Source organism: Parasteatoda tepidariorum, chromosome 9, assembly GCF_982258835.1.
Source record: "Parasteatoda tepidariorum strain Cologne lab strain chromosome 9, Ptep-v5.0, whole genome shotgun sequence".
Taxonomy (NCBI): domain Eukaryota; kingdom Metazoa; phylum Arthropoda; class Arachnida; order Araneae; family Theridiidae; genus Parasteatoda; species Parasteatoda tepidariorum.
Genome location: NC_141763.1, coordinates 44,028,412 through 44,048,994, shown reverse-complemented (window position 1 = coordinate 44,048,994; position 20,583 = coordinate 44,028,412). Strand labels below are relative to the sequence as shown.

General features: G+C 29.1%; 2 protein-coding genes and 1 long non-coding RNA gene across 4 annotated transcripts in view; 2 read left to right on the top strand and 1 right to left on the bottom strand.

Annotated features, from left to right (window-relative positions):
* The first annotated feature begins 1,027 nt into the window (after positions 1-1,027).
* Positions 1,028-7,721, top strand: LOC107443009 (uncharacterized). Its single transcript, XR_001583946.3, has 2 exons — positions 1,028-1,653; positions 7,284-7,721. It is a non-coding gene; the product is annotated as an uncharacterized LOC107443009 (long non-coding RNA).
* A 4,005-nt stretch (positions 7,722-11,726) lies between these two features.
* On the bottom strand, positions 11,727-19,334 carry RpS3A (ribosomal protein S3A). The gene is made up of 6 exons (XM_016056740.5): positions 19,252-19,334; positions 18,976-19,079; positions 18,566-18,882; positions 15,544-15,626; positions 14,530-14,639; positions 11,727-12,074 (listed from the first exon to the last, which is right to left on the bottom strand). Exons 1-6 carry the CDS (start codon positions 19,311-19,313, stop codon positions 11,947-11,949), a joined length of 804 nt encoding a protein of 267 aa, XP_015912226.1. The 5' UTR covers positions 19,314-19,334; the 3' UTR covers positions 11,727-11,946.
* Positions 19,335-19,418: 84 nt separating this feature from the next.
* Positions 19,419-20,583, top strand: part of Lrch (Leucine-rich-repeats and calponin homology domain protein) — a 34,075-nt gene continuing 32,910 nt past the window's right edge. For both annotated transcript variants that reach the window (XM_043038753.3, XM_043038717.3), the window contains exon 1: positions 19,419-20,210. In XM_043038753.3, the coding sequence (XP_042894687.2) occupies positions 20,042-20,210 (169 nt within the window). In that variant the 5' untranslated portion in view covers positions 19,419-20,041. The remainder of the gene's footprint in view (positions 20,211-20,583) is intronic.

Sequence of the window (20,583 nt, the reverse complement as noted above, 5' to 3'; positions counted from 1 at the left end):
ATTTGCCAATATCATCAAGCCTGCTATGTGAATGCAAGCGACTTTTAGGCAGAGGGTGCGTTTCTTAGTTTTCAGTGGCGCCATCTATGGCCAAGTATATGACTTAGTCTCACATACGCCATAGTCGGTTTTACAAGGAGGACCCATTCATACGAGTGATCAAGTGAGAGATCTCAGGTTGTGGTGTTTTGCTCGACATTATGTGACCGGACATTTTACATTCTTAGCGTTATTAAAGTCCAGACATTTCTATTCGCCAAAATAGTTCTAACTGGTTTAGAATTAAAGCATTGCCTCGAGTTTAAGGCACTTGGCAGTGAACTGTTGGGCCTATTTCAGGAAGCATGGAATAAGTGCTTGTGGTAGTCGAGTACCCTTGAAAGCAGGGTCTACAACAGTTCAAAGTTTCTAGGAAAAAGAGACATTTTTTAATAGGCAGCATGTTACGGTATGGAAATAGGCGTAACAGTTTCTTACTTTTAGAGAGTTAAGTAAAAACAATTAATATTTTGATTGGTTGGTTCCAATGCCACTTGCCACACGGGCAAGCCTGCTTGGTGAAACCGAGCAAATTTAAGGCAGAGTGTGCGATTCTTGTATTTTCAGTGGCGCCCTCTATGGCTAAGAATTCGACTTCTGTCACATCATACGTCACACCTGTTTATAAGGCGGACCCATTCATGCATCCATTCATTTATCCACAAATCGTAATTTTGACCTGAATCAGAGAACGATCGATCTCCAATCCAGTATCCCCAGAGGTATTGATTTGTTATGAGAACATGGAGGACTTTGCTACTCGACAAAATTTTAACGTGTATCAGTCACCAACTACACGGGGAGTCTTCGGACGGCGGGGATCAAACCCACGAACTCTCGGACATGGACCCAGCGCCCTACCGACCAGGCTATCCCGGCCCTTAATATTTTTCAATTAACAATAATCTTAAATAATTAAAAAATAAATAAGTAAACAAAAAGGATTAAATAAATAAAGTGAGCAAAGGTATGATTTACAATTTTATAGCACATATAATTAAACAAGCTAAAAAATACAACAATTATACAAATTACATTTGGAAAAAAAAAATTTCCATGGTAAAAACTATAAACAGGTAAAATTATACTAAAATACTGGGGTCTAGTTATAATCTTTAGGCGCTGTAGTGACGGAACACCTGAACCCCGTCTTGAAATCCGAAAGAGTCAATGAGTCTTAAAGGGTTAAATTTAAAAAAAAATTTCAGTTATTCCTTTTTCCTGCAAACATTCAATCCACATTATGCATTAATCAACTTTAAAAATAAATAATTGAAAGAAAAAAAAATGTGCCATTCCACTGAAGTGTTTGACTTGGAAAACAATAATAGTTTTTTTATACACCTTCAGAACATTAAACAAGTTCGTATCATTGTTCTGGGCTATTCCCAAGATGTTGCTTTAACTAGAGCATGGAGTAAGAAATGACGTAAGGAAAGTTCTGGAAACACCGAGTGGCAACTTGTTTCCAGTTTATATAAACACTGAACTTAACTTCTTGCTAGAGTAATTCCACAACAAGAACTGAGAACAGGTTCACGCTAGAAGCTGAAATTGAAGTTTTATCTAACACTGTTTAGTTCCAGTTGAATAATGACTCATCATCGGCACTCAGTAAGTAGAGTTTAATGTTTCGTAAAATATATTGAAATTCTTTAACATATTTCGAATTTCTGCAATGAACAAACTAGATGCATTTTTCGAATTTTCTAGAATGTTGAGAGAATCGGCATGTTAAGATAGTTTCAAATTTCATTTTTTTTAAATCATTAATCAATTTTTCTCCAGAATGCAGTTATTACATATTCATCCATTAGTAAATATGGTGGGTGCATTATGAAAAAATACTTTTATAAAAAGATGAATTTCTCTATCATTATATTAACAAATATCAAAAGATTAATTTTATTTTCGACGATCATTAACGTGCTATGATGTATTTTTATATTTTTTAAGTTATTGTAATATTTAACAGATAAAGATAGTTTCAATTTTAATTTTTGATACTTTTAATCAATTAGTTTCCAGATGGTAACTATTATATATTTATGTATTAATGGATGAAAGAATAGTGATGGTGGCTAACTTGGAAAAAATACTGAATTCTTTTTATTATTCAATGCATTTTTGAATTATATAAAATTTTGAAAGCTCTAACACATTAAGATAATTTGCCTTTTTTCATTTATGAAATCATTAATTGTTCCTAGATTTTAACCATTATATATTTATCTACTAATGAATATAAGAGTGAGATGTGGATGGATAAATTGTTGAATCTCTTTACCACATTAATTAACAAATATTAATTAAAAAATATTAATTTTGTTATTTTGTTTTGTTAATATTAATTAAAAAATATTAATTTTGTTTTGTTAATATTAATTAAAAAATATTAATTTTTAATTGTTTAATCTAATTTTTATTTTCCTTTCTATAATTGCTAATATACTACAAAACATTTTTTAGTTGTCTAAATAATTGTAATCCTTAAGAGATAAAGATCATTTTATTTTTAATATCCGAAATCATTAATCAATTCGTCACCAGTTTGCGACCATTATATATTTATCCATTTGTAGATATAAAACTGAAAAAGAGCAATTAATAAAATGTTTAAGTTCTTTACTGTTATAAAAGGTTTAACAAATTTCAAAAACATAATTTTAATTTCTGCAATCTTTAACAACATATTTTGGCATTTTTGAATTTTCTAAAATATTAAAAGATTAATAATTTCCTTCTTAATCATTAAATTCCCTAATCATTTTGTCTCCAGCTAAGCGACAATTACATATTTATCCATTTGTTGTATCCATTTGTAGATAAAATGTTGAAGTTCTTTATCGTATTAAAAGATTCAACAAACATCAAAAACATGACTTTAATTTCGGCAGTCTTTAACATACTTATGCATTTTTGAATTTTCTAAAAGATTAAAAAATTTATGATATAAAGATGGTTACCTTTTTAATCATTAAGATTATTAATTCGTCTCCAGCTTGAGACAATTACATATTTATTAATTTGATGTATAAGTAAAAATAAGCTATACTCAGATAAAATGTTGAAGTTCTTTATCGTATTAAAAGATTCAACAAACGAAATGTTGATTCAACAAACGAATGAAATGTTTATTATTAATGTTTATATATAAAATGTTAATTATAATAAAATATATTATAAAATATATACATTATATTAAAATATATACATTATATTAAAATATATACATTATATTATATATTATAATAAATGTATTATAATTTATACATAAAATGTATTATAAAATGTTAATTATTAATGTTTATAATTAGTAATATGTTATCATAATTTTTTTAAAAATTTTTTAAAAATTATATAACATAACTGTATGGTTTTATTTTTGATTTTTGTTATTTGTTAACAAGAAAGTGATATAATTAATATACTTGAGTAAAACTTAATTTTCTGTAAGAGAACTTTGATAAATATACCACTTATTTTTATTAACGACATAATCTATTTAAAACTCAATTTAATCATCAACAATCGTACAACAATCTCAATTTAATCATTCAACATAATCTATTTAAAATTTCGAACAAAAAGGGAAAAAATTTCATTTTTAAGACTCAGTTTTTTTTTTTTCCTTCTAATTTTTCTTTTCTTTTTTGAAAAATTTTGTAAGCGAATGTGAGATTTTTTTATACTCTCAAAAAATGTGGAATCTACTATTGACTTTAATTATACACCTATGATATAACGAGGTAAGGGAAAATAAAAATAAATAAATTAAAACTTCATTAAAAACTTGTTTCCGTAAATACATTGCCTACAGTTTTAGAAATTCACGATATTTTGTATGTTTTGATAGTGTACTTATGGTTTCCTAATTAGTTATGGACTTCTAATATAATTATTAATTTACTTTTTTTACAAAGAGTAACCTTTTTAACAGATGTTTAACATTTTTATTAGTTTTATGATTAATTTAGAAACTAAATCATGCTATTTATATTTTAATTGTTTGCCAACTAATACGTCTACTTATACTGAAAGTTCTTATTTCATGTCATATAAAATGACTTGTTTAAATAATTATTTTTATCATAATTACCTGATTACTGAAATTATTTATAAATAGTAGTAGTAGTACGTCAGTTACGTCACACTTGAACTACAAAATGAGCTATTGGCGACGGTACCAAACGAAAAGTACTGCTGACTCTGGAGAATTGCGATTTTTTAAAATGGAATAGTTACTAAAAAATTTGAGGAAGTGGAAGAAAATAAAATTATTTTCTTAACGATTTATCAAACCAAACTATTTAATCCTAATCTATATTATTAGGGGGACCGGGAGGTACTGTCATTTTGGTGCATCTGATATTTGTCATAAAGATTTTATTTTTAATCAATAATGTATTCACCTCGTTAGCCACAACCTTTCAATGCGGAATAGAAAATGAATTGGTTTTTAAGACAAACGAATATTTAATGCGCCGAAACGACATTACTCTCCGGTCCCCCTAATATTTTGTTGAAAACACAAACTAGTGATAGTGCCATCTATTTATAAAATGAGAGTAATTGTTAAGAAGGTAAATAAAGAAGTTCTACTCTCTCTGTTAAGTTTATAAACGGAAAAACTCATAAATTCTATTATATCTTTTGCAATAAAAAGTGTTTCTACAACAATTTTGGACCTATCAAAGATTTAAAGAACAATTTCACGCATCTTGGATAATGTAATAATTATATAATTTGTAATTATATTATTTATTTTTTACAGATTGGATTATAAGTTTTTTAAAAAAAATGACCCGACACTCATACTTAAAATAGTTAAATCTCGTAACCGTAGTCACCGCCACTGCTCCAGAAGAATAACTAGAGGAGTTCTTTGCATAGACAAACTATACTAGACCTTGCATAGTCGGGCGACAAACGGTTCTGATAGGTCGGTATCCTGCAGTTATAATGAAAAAGTGACCTTACGGTAAAACAATTTAACAACGATCGATATCGATGTAATATTATAAAAAATTTATAATATACAACGACGCGAAATAAAATAATGGCTTTCATACCCTAAGTCGGATGTATACTTGTATAAATGCCCCTTTAAAGACGATTGTATCCACTGTATGGGGAAAAAACAGCTTTTGGATGAACTAAAAAACTATAAATATAAACTATAAAACTATAAAATCAAAATCTATAAATACAGTACAAATAAGCAATCAAAATCTATAAATACAGTACAAATAAGCAATCAAAATCTATAAATACAGTACAAATAAGCAATCAAAATCTATAAATACTGTACGAATAATACAAATAAACAATTAAAATCTATAAATACTTTTTGTACAAACGTTAATTAACGTTATTTAGTATGAGTCAAATCTTTTCCTACAATAATAATAGAATTTCACAAAGAAAAAAAAGTAGTAATAAAGGTAGTTTTATTGTCTTTAGTAGTTAATTGGATACTCTATCAACAGAATGTTTTTAACCTTTTCCCCCTTCGCTCCCCTCTGTAAAATTGTAGTATTCTTTTTCATAATTAACTATAATTAATTTGATACTTCTTGATCTATTAAATACAGTTGCATGTTTTATAAATTCACAATTTATTTTTTTCTTTCTTATAATTCGGTATGGAATTTTAGGAAAAATTAACCATTCATGTAATACTTTTTTTTTTACACTTGAAGAAAAAATCCTAAACACGTACACATATTTAGATCTAAGATACTAAATAAAAACGTGGAAAAAGTTAGTATTTATTATGCTTCGTGCAGAGTTGGTTTTGTTATAAAAGTAATAAATAAATAATAAAATATTACCCATGTTTTGTCTAGGAAGAATTGTTCCTAATTTCCCCGGCTAACCCTACATCATAAAATCGATGTCTTTCTTAAATATCAGTTTGCCTGAAAAATCGAAGAAAATTTATCTTTTCTTTAGAATGAGAAGATAGAAACTGACGTCATAATACATAGAATCAATTTTATAGTCTATAGTGGCCTTAAAAAAAAATTCTTGACAAGTTCAAAATTGCTCCAACTGTAAAGATTTCGTAGTCAACAAAGGAAATTTTTTTTAACAAGCTCAGTGGAGAAGGCGTGAACTTTTTATCGGAAGCAAAGCTTACTGTCAACCAAGCGAATGACCAAAATATAAATATCTTCTAAGGAAATACAGGTTTTGAAACGTTCTTGTTCCTCACACATACACAAACAATCTAAGTTCATAACGTTATAGTGCTGGTTGAATCTGAAGCTCTATCATGGATTCGAATATCAGCAAAAGTTAAGACTGATATTTATATTAAACATGAAACTGTTATTAAGGTTTTTCGAAGCTTTTTCGCCAAGGAAAATAAAGTACCATAGTTTAAGCGTTTTACCCTTGAAGCAAAGTCATAATTTTAAACTGTATATGTGATTTTGCTGTTAAGAACTATCTGGATTTTCGAACGAACAAATAACTAAAATATTTTAAAAGTTATTAAATGTTTTTAAAAAACGTCAATTTTTGGAGACATTTTTTCACCTAGGTAAAAATTATCAAAATCAATGCCTCATTCCCTTTTAGAAAATTTTTTATGAGCCCAAATAATGCAGCATTGGAGTAAGTTTCTAAACATTGAAAAATTAGATTACAAGCGCTTTTCATTTTCTTAAAACTGTGGCTTTTTTATATATTGGCGTCTTGCGCCATTTTCAGATTAAACATAGACGACACTGGCTAAAGATAGGTTAAACTTGACCTAACGGTCACAAGTAACTATTTCAAACTCATATCAGTTATGAAAATAGCATGTTATTCACAAATAAGCATCATTTCATGCTATGACAAAATCTTCGAAAAACAGCCTTAAAGAGGCTTCACCCATAGCTCTTTGTCCTCTTGTTCATACAACAAATGTTAGGTTTTCCTGGCTAGACAGCATTTTCTCACTGCATACGATTTTTTTCGCATGTGAATGAGAACCAGATTGGTAGAAAAAATTTACCCGCCAAAAATTCATGCGTGAGAAAAATCACACCCAGTGAGAATGGCCTAGAGATTTTATTCTTTTCATAGAATATCCCATAGATTTTGCCAATCCATAAAGGGAAAAAAGAAGTCATACTGATAACTGTAAGTGAATAAGCGAGATGCAGTGTGGTTCTGCAAAATCTGTGTTACAAATATTAGAAAAACAATTTAGAGTACAATAATATTAATATATATATTTTCTTTTTGTATAGGGGCTTCTTGCTTTCGTCGTTTGCGTCTTTCTCATCTTATCGACCGTAAACTGTCAAGACCAAAAGGCGACAACAAATGAGGGATCCAGGACAGAACCAAAAATGTTGCGGGCCCATCTAAGCGGTGGTGCACAGCCTAGGTTTGCAGACTACCCTCTACTCTATTCTCTAGGAATACAGAGGCATCGATAATCACAACAACGATATCAACCAACGATTCACCTAATCATGTCTCATAATCCCAGTGCCCTTATACAGCAGGTCTGTAAGGACACCCTGCCATTGTACCTATTACCAAAGACTTAATGCGGAAAGCAACACCAAGTAATTAAAATCCGGATTATGTTTTTAAGATTTATTATTTATATTACGTACATTAAATGATATAGTTGTATCAAGTGCAATATGTTTATTTGTCAATAAAAGTTTTGTAATGTGCGTTTAGAACATTTTTATGAATTAAATTGTACTGACTATAAATATTTCAAAATTATTGGATATTAATTTAAGGCGTATTATATTACTGCTTTATTTTTTTTATTAGTTTTAAAAATAATCAAATTTCGAAAAATTGTAACTAGAGTTCACATGTTATGAACTACCACTTCATTTTGCAAATAGAATCTTGTTTGATTCGATGTGCTGACAACCAAAACGCGCAAAATAAAAGCGAGAATTGAGTTGAATGCAGGGTTTAATGACACAGAGTCCAAAATAAAACATTCTGCACCAAACAAATGTTTTTAAAACAAATCAGTAGGTAAAATATGTGCTACAGGTACTCTTACTACAATGCATGAAACTCATAAACAGTAAAAGACGAAACACGTGCATTTAACAGCGAAATTGTAAATGCGATGAAACAGTTATACACAATATAAAATACCAATTAGATAACAGCAAGTGACGTCATCGTAGGTAAATCATGACATTTATCGATTCAGAAGCCAATCAGGTTCGACACAACGTGACGTTGCTTACAGGTATCCAATTAAATTTAACCTAACAAATCCATCAGAGATAAGATAGAACTACCAAAAAACTGCGTGAAAATTTTAATGATTCTAATGTCTAACTCAAAATATTTGGTACAGGCGAACTTTAACTTACAAAATCAGACACAAAAACATTTTGTAAATAACTTTCTTTTCGTTTGACCGTTCTGTCTCTCAACAATAACTCATAAAAATTAAATTTTATTGTATATTTATTTTAATAGTGGTCAATTTTTTTTGAGTGATAGGACACAGATTTTTGCAATTTTATGACAAAATCCAACATTTGAACTGTCAAACAGCTACAGAGAAATGAAAATTTAAAAAGTTTTTTTAAATATGATTTTGCAAGAAAGAAAAACATTTGCAAGATATCCTACAACATAAACCGTTCTCTTGTTAAACAATTAGAATCAGGACTAGAGAATTGCAGCAATCTCCCATATTTTGCGGATAAGGAATCCAAATCCGCCAAAAAGAAGTATGTTTATTCAGAAAAAGCATGCTCTTTAGTCTGATTTCTTAACTTAAAATATCGTCTGCGCAAGAAATTTAACATATTTCCTTACTTTGACTTGGTCAAAAGAAACAAGTAGTATAAAAAAAGAAAAAAAAAATTAGTCAACAAAGAAAACTTTTACTTTACTTTTTATTAAAAATTTATTTGATCTTGAGTGGATGAATAAAAAGTTATTTTTATTAACGATTGAAAATTTAAACCAGATATAGAGTGTGTGAGGAATTGAAAATCACTACTTCTATATCTAGTTTCCTTAATTTTTCTATAATGTACCCACTTATTGATCCACCTAAATTAAATTCTTGAATTAAAATAATTCCCAGCGTTCCCCATTTCAATGTTAAACAAAAACTTTGAAAAAAAAAATCTTCTGGCTGCAATTTTAAAAATCTTAATTGCATCAAAAAATTCTTTTAAAAAACATTTATAGCAAATAAATTTTAATCAAGTTGCAGTAAAAGTTTAGCCCATTTTATAACCACATAAGAATTTTCATTATCGGCGGCTCTGTTGAATGGCGACAGGAATTATAGCTAAAATCCATTTTTTCTCAAAATTCAATGTTAATTTTGTCTTCTCAAAATATCTAATAATGTTCATTTGATATTTCATTAAAGAACACTATCAGGGGTCTGTCTAGGTTTTTTTTTAGGGGTATCTATTTTACGAAAATTTAGACATTCATTTGTGAAAATTATATTAAAAAATTAACACAAAAATATAGAGTAAGAAAATATTTTCAAAAGTTGTCACTACGAATTAAAATTTATGACTGGTAAATTTCTACATATTTTCCCCCATATATTCAAAAATAATTTTGCTGTTGTTAAATCTTAGGCTTTAATTCGTACCATAATTTAATTGTACCAAAATTAAAAATCATTGCCCATAGTTAAATTTCAAATTGAATTTAATAAAATCGTGCATTTAACAGTAACTTAAGTTATTTTCATTATGAGAACATTTTCGACCAGGTCATACAAAAAAAAAAGTTTCATAAAAAATAAAAGGTCTATTAGAATAAACTTACACCAGTGTTTAAGATAATGTTCGAATTTCGACTTCTCGTGAAGTTCATAGGGGGCTCGTCGCTTCATTTTTAGGAACTCTGCGGAAAAAAAAAAAAAACTTTGATAAGGCTAAGTGACCAGTTAGGCTTATCACATTGCACTATCTGACCAAACATGTGCTACCTTTTCGTAAAAGACAGCTGGCAGAAAAACTCAGTTCCATGGATTGCAACAAGAACGGGTTTTGCATTAGAATTTGCTTTTTCTATAAGTATTTTGTGAAACTACCGTTTTTCCTTTGTGAAGGTATCGCAAAACGTAGTAAATATACCCTGGCTATGCATCATATAATGTAAATTGACACATTTGCACCCTGGAATAATCCAGTGAAAAAGTTAACATTCTCAACCAATATTTTTCATCTTCATATTGAATTGCTGAAGGATATCCTTAAACTTAATCGACCAGTTTTATTTGCAGTTCTCTTAATTTATCATTCGTTTAAGATACTAGCAGATGTTTATAGAAATAGAAAAAAAAAAAGTGAGTGTGGGCTTTTAAATATTGTGTATTTCATTTTTCACGGGGGTTTTTTCTGTTAGCAATGTAAAATTGGGCACACAGCTTTCGTTTACTTCACGCAAAAACCAACCATTAAAAATATTTTTAAAGCAAGTTTTACATGATGCTAAGCTAGTCATATTTAATGCTAAACTGTTTAAATAAAGGACCTCAACTTAGCTAGCTTTTACTAATTATTAGAATTAAACATACCTTTATATTATTTGATTACATTTATGCATCACACTTCTCAGTCTATTTCATCCTTTCCATCTTACTTAAATGTTAATAAATTGCCTTAAATATAAGTTTTTTAATACATAGATAAGTAAACAAAACCATTGTAATAAAAATTAAAAACTTTTCAATGACTTTCAAGGCCCTATACGGTATAATTGCTACATACTAAAAGTACATGTCGATCAGATTTTATAATTACGTAGCAGCAGAAATTTTAATGACAATGCTTATCTGACAACAAATTTTTTTAAAATTAAATTTAACAGCTAATAATACAAATGGTTGATAGTTTACATTGCTGTTTCAAAACACTTAGAAAAATTCCAATTGACCAAAAAAAAAAAAAAGAAAACTCTACAATACAAACTAGCATGAGTGAAACTTTTAATGAAAATTCAATGAAGTGAATTAGAATTAATGAAACTGAATGAATGTATAATGCACATTATATCTTAATATGAATTCTGATGAGCAATTTGCAAATCACTTAGTAATATTAGACACGTGATTCAGTAATCACTTTCAGGTAAACCGTAATTCGTAGAACATTTCTTATGAATTCCCATCCGTAAATCAAGAATCTTTTTAATGTGAATTACGATGTTTATTCATAATCAATGAAACCTGCAGAACTAAATTTTATTTATTAGCAGTAAAAACTTGACTGTAAATTAATTATTCTTTGTACACAAATTAAAAGAACAAATAGGATAACAATAACCTGCTGTAATAATGGAGTTAAAACATTGAATCATTTGAAAACTTTGACTGAAAAACCTAAAATTCGCTAGAAATTTTAGCTTTTAAAACATCAAGTCTGAAAAATCTAGGAGAGAAAAATTTTGCATCCTCTCTAACCCCTTTTGCACTTCAAGCATTAAAAATTGCATCAATCAGAATTTCTATAATTTTCCTTTGAATTTATTTATTACTCTTTTGGAAGAAAAATCAATAGTATTTTAATTCCTGTAAAATCAAGTACTTTTCAAGAACCCTATGGCAGAATTCAAGGATTTATCAGGGCCCTGATTCTTTTCAACCAAATTCAAAGACTTTCACTGGGGGAATCCTGTATTATGACAAAACAAAATCACATAAAATGGTCAATTCTATGCAATGAAGCAGATTAATTCCTCTTATTTTGAAGGCAGCTAAAAATATAACAACACATTTTAAATTAACTTTGGTACAAACAGTAGATGAGAGATTTCACCGCACTCACAATTTGGTTGGACAATATAAATATAAAGTACCCTGTGCACAAGTCAGTATAGTTTATAAAGAAATAAATCAAACAAGACTTTTCTAATACTTTTTTTTCATATATTTATTCAGCGTTATACAGATTCCAGAACAGGTGGTTCATAACCTTCTGGCCTATCGATCTTAGTACCTTCTTCACCCACTTTAGCTGTGGTAGTTGTTTTTCCACTACCTTCACCATGTAGCTCCATTAGTTTACTTACTGCAAATATAAATGATTTAAATTGTTAAAGATTACAAACAAAAAATATATAACTATACAGAAATGAATTTGTTTTTAAAAACTTGTATCATTATGCAACGAAGCGACAAGACGAATAATAAAAACCTGATTTGACAACTAACTATATCAAACCAATAAATACAACATTAGATTATACAATTGTTAACGAGCAATAACAGATTAGCAAACCGCTCTTCACTAATTCAATAGATATAGGATTGATAGACTTGAAAGAGAACAATTTAAAATAAAGCAAATTTAAAAAACAGAAGTATCTTTTTTTTTTTGTCATACAATTTCAAACATTACTTTTGCTTATACTATATATTGATACACGGCATTAAAAGTATCAGTACTAAACTAAAGTACTAAAAAGTAACTAAAATTGTGAAAAAGGGGAAATTATCTGGGAAGAATAGTATAGTAATACATTAGGCTTTGAAAAAAATAATAAAATTGATAAATAACCCTCGCATTTAAAGATAATTTTTGAAATTTATCAACTTAAAACAATGATGGCCAAAGAAGTGAAGCGTATGAAGCTCTTAATTGAGTAATATCTTGTCACTTTATTTTCTTGGGATTATTTAACAGTTTTAAATGATAAGAGAAGAATTACAATCCTCAACAACCATCAAAATATATATATAATATACAAAATGGAATACTTATTAAGAATTCTAATTCCACCAAGTTAAAAATTGTAGTTCTTTAATATAAATAAGAAAGCTTAAGAAACCATACAAAATTCTGGTATGATAACCAGAATTACTTGTCTGTTGTAAATTAGTTCTGATAGTTGAAATTCTATTTTTTACTAACCATAAACTTAAAAATAACAACTTTCCATTTAAACACAGATTATGAAAAATAATATGATCCGCGATAAAAAAAGATATTTTAATTTTTATAACGAAATTTATATTTTAACTTGTTTAAACTTCAACAAGTCAAAGAAACAATTTTTTTCACGTTGGACTTTTACTAATGAATTACAAAGGCATAATTCATTTATCAAGTAAGTGAAATTTCATAACACACTAGCAAAAATGGCTACATAAATTCATTATGCAACACTAACAAATGTGTACAAATGAGAAGACAATTTTTTTATCACAATTAAAAATAGAAGCTTGAAATCACACCCAGCATTTAAGGACTTATACATAAGAAAATCTAAGGCATTCCATAAACACAATAGCAGATTACAGACAAATAGTGTTTTCACTACAGCGCGAGAACCTCGCATATCTTTTTATTTTCTCGCATTAAAAAATTATTACCGTGAGAAATTAGCGCATTCTATAAATTAATTTCAAAATTCGCGAATTTCTTGCATTTTGGAAAAAGCTTCGAATTACGCCATTTAGAATAAAACCCGTTTCACTTTTCTTACTGGATCTTCCATTATTTTCAACATCTGCCCCATTATCTAGCCTCCCTATTTACCAGTATTGTTCAGAACCTTTTCGAACAACAGAACACAACCACGGAACCCCCTTCAGAACACATTTGTCTGCAACCACGCGTATACCGTAGGTAAGGTTTCTTCACGTAAGACGTTCAAATTTTTTATGCACTTATGCAAGATGGACAAATACCTTGTAAAGGCAAAATCTTCTATGATGATGCATCAAAAATATTCAATGCTTTAAAAAATAGAAGACGTTAAAAATGTATTATAATTAAAGAAATGATTTTTTTTCAAGAGTTTGTGTTCTTTTTAGAAATCTCACTTAACTTTTTTAAATCTCACCCTGTGTTTGAGAAAGGGTGAGAAATTCTAACCCATTTTTTCCTATGATGAAAACAGTGAGTGGACAACTGTACAATTTATATTGTAAGAAGCTAAAATTGGCAAATCCAAAACAAGGGAGTTATCACCTTTTAAAAATTAGATCAATTACTGCGAAGGCTCAATATAAAATTTCTAGTAAGAACTGAAGAAAAACAAAAATGTGCAAAATTAAGAGGTGTTTCTTTAACTTCTGCCTGTTTTACATTGAGTAAATAAGAGGATGAGCAAAGAGTTGATTTAGGAGAATTACTATCCCTGTTGACATATCAATCAGAGGGGGGTAAGCATCTCCACAGTGCATTTCAAAAAACTGGATTTTAATACTAACTATTAAATTTAGGTTAAAGGTCAAAATTAGGTCATAGTCAAAGAAATAATTTTGTCACATTGGACTTTTACTAATGAATTACAAAGGTATAATTCATTCATCAATTAAGTGAAATTTTATACACACTAGCAAAAATGACCACATAAATTCATTACACAACATTAACAAATGTGTACAAATGAGAACAGAATTTTTATTATCACAATTAAAAATAGAAGCTTGAAATCACACCCGGCATAATTTCAAAGGGTTGTTTCACCACATATATCTAAACAATTACAATGGTTTAATTTTAAATTCATACTTACTATCAAATTTAGGTTTCTTTAGCACTTTAACTTTTCTAATCATTACATCGTGTAATGGATAAATACCCTGGCAGGCTTTTTCTATATCTCGACCAATGCTGTCTGGAATTCTGAAAGAAAGTTAGCTGGCTTAGATATAATTTAAACCTGTCTAAGTTTTGGTACATTCCTTGTATATAAAGGGAAAAACATTTACGGGCACAGGCACAGCAGCAGAGGTTCTTGGTATTTCTTTGAGAATACATTTATATCATTTACGTTGATTAAATCTGCTAATACATTTTGAACAGAAAAAAAAAAAGAATAAATGGCTAAATTTGAGTTATCTTGCTCAACATGTAAGTTGCTTTCCTAGTACAGTACTGAGCAGTTCCCCGCGTTACTTATGCATTCAAAAAGCTGAACTTTTCTTTTTTCTAGTCTTTGTGCAGATTTCAATGCAGTATCAAGAAGCAAAAATCTGCCAAATTGCTAGAATCAAATTCAGAAAAATCACATGGATACAAATATCCTGTTGAAGGGACTGAGCTATTGGGAAATAAGTCCCTGATTTGCAGAAGCCCGCGAACCAATGGTTTTGTACTACACAAAATTCTACGATATATACAGAAAAATGACACGCCTAGCTCCTTTGGAATTTCAGGGTACATCTGGAATATTATCACCCATATTTTTTTTTTTAAAGACTGAATTTTATTTCTGACATAAGTATTTCCTGTGCATCGTGCTCTACATTTTACAAGGCTAATTATTTTAAAAAATAAATAAATTATAAGATACAAATTATAGGCAGACAAAAATATTTTACAAATTTTAAAAGGTTCAAGAATCAAACAAAATTGTATATAATCAGTCTGCCTGATATACAATTAACAGCTATATATCAGAGGATGAGCTTAGAATTGCTATAGGAGTATCAATATCCCAAGTAATATTAATTCAATGGGAGGTAAGCAACTCCAATATATTACATCAAAAAACATAGCCACAATTAAATACAAAAATATTACTTACAATTTATTGACTACTTCCTTTAAATCTGAAGAAGAGACCTCTCTAATCATTGTTTCAGTCATCTTTTTTCTGATTAATTTTACCTACAAGGGAAAATAGGCAACCATTAAGAGATGCAGTCTCAAATTGATGGTTAATTTATAGCTGTTAAATAATACAAATGCAGAAGTTCTTTTGCAAAAAGAAATACATCACCATGAACAAAATAAACAGTTTCTGATAAATATTGCACGGAAAACTGAAAATCATTTAGAACGACAATCGACACAGCAAAGAAAAAAAGATCTTAACCCTAAGCACCTTGTTAATTTAACCGATCTGTCTCAAAATATCATTCTATCTTTAAACTTTAGTCCAGTAGAAAGACTAATAAAATATTGGGCAAAAAAAATCATATTTGCAGGAACTCACATAAAATCATATGGAACTTTACAAAAGCTTGATATACACTCCTCCCCCAAGAAAGGAAGAAAAATAGCAAAGTTCTTTTATGAAAAAGACATACAAAATTAAATGCCTTTTCATAACAACTTAGTTTCATTACTTGCAAATAAAGCAGCTGAAAAAATATATAACTTACACATCATTAACAGTGTTAGCAAAGCAACATTGAAATTTAATTAATAATGTATCTCATTTGCGTAACAATTGAAGGAAAAAAAAAACTAATGGCAAAAGTGAAATTAAATACCTAAAAACAAAATTAAAAGGCGAAATGTATACTTAAGACAAAAATAGCCACAGATTCAATTCTTTTAATTCATGTTTATAATTAAATTATCTACTCGTGAAGAATATAATCAATTAAGAAAAAAACATACGAGATGCAAAGCTCTTAAATCATGTGTAAATACAAGAAAAAATAAATAATACTCAACAATTAGACACATATCAATATGAATAGCAACACACGACTAAAAAAAAGCACATGAATACGAGCCACAAAATTGGTCGTAGAAATATGCCAACACAAATTGCAATACAATATTTTTAAATAGCATGAATACGAATTGATATATGCAACTACAAACCAATTAAATAGTTGAAAGAATCACAAGCATAAGCCAATCAGGGGTAATTATGACACAAAGTGAAAAACAATACCAACCTTTAACTAATCACATTTCATAATTTTTAAAAATAACAGCTTAAATTAAAGTACCTATCAGTTACATAAAAAAAACTGATGTTAAATGTCGCCAGATTCAAGGTATCGGGTACATGCTAGATTTTAGAATCCACGACTAACACCAAGATTTTTTTTAACGACTTAACGTGGTTACTATTTTCTCCGACAAACAAAACAATTAAAAAAAAAAAAGCATTATAATAACATTAATTGAAATGATAGGTATAACCAAAACTGTTATACTCAGTAATTCCATATTTATAGATTTCACTTTAAAAAATACTTTTCTTGTTCATCAGAAAGGAAAAAAACACTCCTTATTTTTCTGTTCATTTCCGAAATTTTTTTTGGCCAATCTTGCTTCAACTAGAATTTTAAATTGATGAAAAAATAATAATAATACTAAAAATGTTCTGAAATCTAAGATGCTTGAAAGATAATTCGCTCTAGAAATGCTTATTCTTTCATCTTTTATGAGAACAGCATAATTTTTAAAGAACATAGTTTTTTTAATTAAATATTTTAATAAAATATGACTGAGCAGAGATTTATTACACATTCAGAACACAATGAAGTCATTAGACTTTCTGGTGACGTAAATCCATGACTTATTATTTCAACAGCATAAAAATCACACACACTGCATTTATCTTTTAGACCCACCCAGAACTGAAGAATGTACCGAAAAACCAAAACATTCTGACCTAAAATCCCATTTTTAGAACAAAGCTAGTACAAATACAATCAAGCCTAAATAATTAGCAGTTATACACACACAATGTCCTGTTCACAGGATTTAATGAGTCTCATAATTTTGCGGAAGTCAGGTCTTGAGAATTGCAGAATCCTATAACAAAAAAAAAATTTCAAGCCCCATTTTTAGACCAGAAATAGTGATACGAAAAAGACAAAATCCTGGATACACTCAGACTGCCTCTGCATTATTTGATAACCATTTGTAATTCCTTTTCGTTGTTGCAAAGATTGACATCATATATTATGGATCACAGACACAAGTGAGAATTCAGTTGAAAGAATAAAACTTATAAAAGCTTAAGGCAATCTATAGAATTCTTATAAATGACAAATAAAAATAAAATATTAACACCTCTGCAATGAACCACTCATTAATGATAGTAACGAAGCAAGAATGACTTCAGGTGCTTTTAAGAATTTCTACAGCATTTTTATTCCCATTATTTGAAAGAAAACACATTAATCGATATTTATTTGAAAAAACTCAATATTATGATACTGTAAAAACAAACTGTTTAAAATGCAGCACAACGGATGTGCACATATGATATAGCTAAGACTTTCTATAGGAGAATTTACCACCTTCATTGATACTAATTCAACAAGGGGTATACTTCTCCACAAATTTTAAAAGCAATGTGAATTAAATAATATGCTATTAATCTGAAATATTAAAAATTACATTCAGTTGTCCAAATAAATACGGATTCTTATTTGAAAAATTCAACCATATGGTACTATATAAAAAAAAAACTGTATCTAAACTTTAGATTGCAGCACAACGGATGTGCGCCACATGATATAGCTTAGACTTTCTGTAGGAGAATTTACCACCTTAATTGATACTAATTCAACAAGGGGTATACTTCTCCACGAATTTTAAAAGCAAGGCATATTTAATAATATGCTTTTAAATTGACATATAACAAATTCCTATCAGTGATCCTGCTTGTCAAGAACAAAATTATTAACGCACGTTTTATGAAAAATTTTATATTATCATACAGAATGATTTGGTAAGTTCTTTAACACGAAATAGCGATAGAAATTCAAGCGGTACCAGCCTACTTATACACTTAAACAAAATTAGCAAAAAGTAACACAGATAAACAGGGAAAAATATAAAAACTATTGTACCTGTGAATGTTGAGCGTAGCATGTTTTCTTAACTTGTGAAGTACCCCACCGCTTAGTGAACCCAATGCAAAACATCCTTAACAGATAGCCGTCGGTGGTTTTAACATCAACATTAGCCTCTATCAGTGTTTGCCATTTCTTGACCATAGATCTTAATTTATCGGTTGTTAAGTCCATACCGTGGAAATTTGTTAGCACAGCACGTCCTTGCACATCTTCAGCAATAAGGCGAAACTTTCTGAAGGCAATTTCATCGTTTTGTAGATCAGCAAGTGAAATTTCAAACACTCGGCCTTTCAAACCTTCGGATGCAATTTCTATAAACAAAACAATTATTGTGACAATCAGTAACGAACGTATATATGACATGTTACTATTCTATTAATAATGGTTAAAGAATTTTAGCCTACTTGTTCCTTGTGTCCTATTGACCAGGGTTTTTCCGATGTTTCGGATTGTAAACATTGCAGGAGCTTTAACATCGTACCAATCTTTTCGTGTGAAAGGATCAACACTAAAATTAAGAAATCAAACAATAAGTATTAGGTAAGTTTAGAAAACAGTAAGGTTCACCTAGAAACTACATCCGATTACATCCACTAACTTAACGAAAAATATCGCTTTAGTAGAACAAAAACACAATTATACAGATGTTAAAATTCTAAATTAATTTTTATAATACTTACACCTTCTTCTTAACACCCTTCTTTCCTCCCTTAGCTAAACCCTTATTTTTACCGACGGCCATGGTGATTCCGTATGTTAACAAATAATAAAATGCGAGTATGGATGGCGAGAAGTGATGCCAACTTGACGGAAAAAACAAGTAACAATATGCATGATGAAAACAGTTACAGTTAAAATGTAACTTCAGACTAAAAAATTATCTTTTAGCTTGCTTTATCTTAAAGTATTTTTTTAATTGATTTATTAAGCAAATATTAAAATTTTAAGGTAGAATAATCATTAAAAATCCATTATTTACGATGCTTTTCCAAATATGTTTTTATTTTACTGCCCCCTAGTTGTACATTACGCAACTTCATTTTCAGGGACACGGATGAATGAAACTATTGTACTAGAAGTGATTCATATTTATCCTTAATAGTTGTTGATTGACATTTAACTATATTGTTGATTTATTTAAAACGCCAGAGAGAGCCAACTAATTATACTGAAAGCAAATCATATACACTGCATTTGACATAATTTACTACTTTAAATTTTGCTAATAATGCTTTGCTAAGTGGTCGATAGGTAAAGAATCGGTACTTCTGTCACTTGAGTTAGTAACGCAAGTAAAACATATACAATTTAAGATATTTGAATCAAAATGTTATATAATCAATTTACATTTCTCCAAAAATGAATTGTGTTCTTCTACATAATCTGGATAGCAATGAACCAGTTTATGGAATGTCGTTGTATTAGTGATACTTGCAGCATCGTAAGAAATGATAGCGTTTCTTTTCAATTATGGCATTTTCAAACTCTATTCTAAGTAGTCCTGGAGCTTCTTTACGGAACATAGATAGAATATTTGAAGATGCGCAATTGAAAGGGAAACTAGAACTAAACTGTAGGAAACTAAAAGAGTTTCCGAAAATAGCTTGTAAATATGATTTATCTGACGTTGTCTCTGCAGGTAAATAATGCATACATGTATTTATTTAATAAAATAGCTTCTAAATATTTGTTTCGTAAATAAATAGTTCTTTTGGAATAAAAGTAAGATATCTCAGTTTTCTATATCAGTTACTAATTTTCACTAGTGATTAAAGATTAACTACTCTACTATTTACATTCTTGATTTACTCTACAATTAGAGCGAGCAATTTATTATGTACCATTGCATTCCATAGATGAGAACAGTAAGCAGATACCTATCTTTTTAGGATGCTTGCTGAATATTCATTAAACTATGGCATCAAATGGGTGTGGTTTGCAAAATAATTATATCTGTTCTTACAAAAGGATTGAAAAGTCATCTTCTTTGAATCTTCCTTAAATCTTCTCTC